General features: G+C 45.1%; 1 protein-coding gene across 1 annotated transcript in view; it reads left to right on the forward strand.

Moving 5' to 3' along the window:
* CLEC16A (C-type lectin domain family 16, member A) overlaps window positions 1-3,283 on the forward strand; it is a 203,709-nt gene that overhangs the window by 85,031 nt on the left and 115,395 nt on the right. Inside the window, exons 14-15 of the mRNA XM_012647791.1 lie at window positions 1,904-2,013; window positions 2,812-2,856. Of these exons, the coding sequence (XP_012503245.1) occupies window positions 1,904-2,013; window positions 2,812-2,856 (155 nt within the window). The remainder of the gene's footprint in view (window positions 1-1,903; window positions 2,014-2,811; window positions 2,857-3,283) is intronic.

Raw genomic sequence — 3,283 nt, forward strand, 5'->3', positions numbered from 1 at the left:
TGATTATATTTAGAGTATCTAATTGTGATAGCTTTGTTTCCCTCTTACCTTAAGGCATATGTTTTAGTCCATTTGGGCTGCTATAACAAAATACCTTAACCGGGTAGTTTGTGAACAGTAGAGATTTATTGCTCACAATTCTGGAGACTGGAAAGTTCAAGATCAAGGCAGATTTGGTGTCCAATGAGGGCCTGCTTTCTTGTAGATGGTGCCTTCTCGCTGTGTCCTCACACGGTAGGAGAGGCAGGCAGTCCCCTGGGGGCCTGTTTATAAGGCCACTAATCCCATTCACGAGGGCTCCACCCTCATGACCTAATCACCTCTGAAAGACACCTTCTAATACCACCGCCTTCGGGGGTGGGATTTCAACATTTGAATTTAGGGGGATATAAACATTCTGACCGTACCAGCATAATATATCTTTAGGCAAGGCCCATCACTTATTAGCTATGGTGGATTAATTCATATGTCAAATAGCCTTTGTAATTTTCCAATTGCAAATGATTGGCCTCCATATCAGATCTCTCCAGATCCTGTTAGTGATGGTTTCACCTTTTAATGTGGCTGATGAGGATCTGCCTAGGAGGGGGAAAGGTGCCAGCACTGCCATTTTCTTGTTATTCACTAGTGCTTTGGTTATTTGTGCCCTCTTTAAAGTGCTGTTTCTTTGCAGGAATCTTTTGAAGCTACTATCGATTATTGTCAGTGTGTGGTGAGATAAAACAAGGTCATTTGGTCTAGAAATCCACCTCTCCAGGCTCAGATGACCCCATCCAGCTGCAGTAGTGGACATGCCCAGACAAGGGTGGCACCACTGTGGCCCCTACGCACTGAAGAGGAAATCCCAGTTTCCCCTTAGACGTCCCAGACCACGCGTGGCCACTAAGTGAGGATATGCCCCTCTAGCAAAGCCCCTAGAAGGCAGAAACCTCACCGTTAACGTTAGTCATCTTTGAATCCCAATCCACCATAACTGCTCTAAAAAGCTTTTGGATTGTAGAAACAGAAAGATATATAAGTAGGCATTTTCTCAGATGGTTATTCTTTTTTGTTAACAAACGGAGAGTTATATTTGAATTTCAGCTCCCTTCTCCCCACCCAGATTTTTCTCTCTTGCTTTTATCCTATAACGTTTACACCCTAAGTATTAAATATAATGTTTCAGAAGCTTTTGGATGTTTTCAGGGATTGCCTTTTCTTTCGATGGTACTAACACTGCACGGGTACATTCAATTTTATCTGTAAAATGCTGGCGAGGGTGGAGAGGTGGCAGATGAGGGTTATGATGCCTAAGCCACTCAGGGCCCCACCACTGTTCCTGTCCGCTCCACAGCTGCGCACAAGGAGGGGTTCTCTACCCACCAGTTTCAGCAGACTGTGGGATTGAGCCTTACCAGCTGTGACTGGCTCCCTTGCCTGTCCCTTATCCAATCACTGTGACCAGGGGAATGGAACACCCTGACCAGCCTGGGTGATGTGCGCACCCCTGGAAGGGGGACGGGGGACCAGCTGTACCCAAATCACATGACCCAGAGTGGGGCTGGTGTTTCTCCAAAGGAAAGTGTGGGTGCTCATCCCTGAGAAAGGGACAGAACACTGGACAAGCAAAACAGCCACAGAGGGCCACCTCCTAAGCCTTCAATGATATTTACTCACCCCCACCCATAAAGGGACTTCGGGAAGTATTTGGTATAGGCAGTTTTGATGGGGAACATTGAATTGTAGCTGATCGGGAAGGAGGTTGGCATGTGGGGCCTCCTTCTGTGTCCCCACTGGACGCTGGGGGCCTTGAGCAGTCGGCTGATCAGCTGACCTGCTAACCTCAAAGTAGGTAAGGCAGGAGCCTTGTGCTTAAGGGCACTTTGCCGTGGGTGTACGAGGCTCACCCTGGTGTGCTCTGCAGACGGGAAGATCCGGCTGGCGACCCTGGAGCTGAGCTGCCTGCTCCTGAAGCAGCAAGTCCTGACTGGCTCCGGCTGCATCATAAAGGACGTGCATCTGGCCTGCCTGGAGGTGAGGCCCCTTCCCTCCTCCTCCCTGTGGCTGACGAGAGCGGGAGGAGGTCGGGAGGGGGCTGCTGGCATCCGGATGGGGGCCCATCCACGGTGTCCCTAGTCACCAGTGGGAAGCAGCGGGGCTGGTCCCCTGTGACCCTGCTTCAACGAACTTTTCTTCAGCTGAGACCTGCCGAGAAGCTCACTGAATTACTGAATTTTAGTAGTTTCTGTTACAATTATTTGCTTCTATATTTGTCCCTAGGATTTTTAAATTTTTCCTTTTATATTACAAAAGTTTCACACATACACAAACACACACACATTTACTTATAGTTTTTTGTGCTAAAGTATATGTTCATCAAGTTTTCAATAGCTTTTATGGCCTCCCTTCATTTTCCATATTTATTTTAGAAAATTTAGGAAGTGCGAAGAGGGAAAAAGTAACAACTGTAGTCGACACATCGGTGTGTGTCTGTGCAGACACATTCACACTCACATACATACACACACACTTACAGATGAGTTTTTTGTTTTATAAAAATGGAGTCATAATGGCCATAGTTTATAACCCATTTACCCGCACTTAACTGTGTGTTAACAACTCTCCACGTTGTTACACTGCAGTGCCTGTCCTTTCCCCATCTTCGTTTTCAGCTGTTTCCCTCCCTCTCTCTCATGAAGGCCCACTTTATACAGGAAGGATATTAGCCCAGCATCTGTTTTATATACATGCAGACTTTGGAATTCTTAGTTTGCCCAATGCACTCACATCCAGGAGACCTGCCTCCTTCTCACCTTCCTTCTCTTTTAACAGGGCGCGAGAGAAGAAAGTGTTCACCTCGTTCGACATTTTTATAAGGTAATTGGCAGAGCACTGGTGGACAGCAGTGTGGTGTATCTTGTAGAAGCGGGATTGTGGGGTCTGGTCCTATACACGTAAAGGTTATGTGTCTTCAGTTATTTTTTTGTACCCATTATGCTCAATTTCAAAATGCTCAGTTTCACATTCAGAATTTTCAAAAATGCTCAATTGCATGGTCTCCAGAGCAGTGATCTCTGAACTTTTCTGCCCATGCTCTCTTACCAGTAAAATTTTTGATGACTCAGCCCTAGTGTATGACAATTTGTTTAGCAGTTGTTTATGAATGTGTTTATTTAGGAATTTATGTGTAAATTATGAATTATATGCATATATGAATTATATGTATATGACTAAATTATACATGATGAACTTATATTCATGAGTTATATATGTTTATACATATAAAATTACTTGTGAATTACCT

This window comes from Propithecus coquereli, unplaced genomic scaffold (assembly GCF_000956105.1).
Source record: "Propithecus coquereli isolate 6110/MARCELLA unplaced genomic scaffold, Pcoq_1.0 Scaffold27, whole genome shotgun sequence".
Taxonomy (NCBI): domain Eukaryota; kingdom Metazoa; phylum Chordata; class Mammalia; order Primates; family Indriidae; genus Propithecus; species Propithecus coquereli.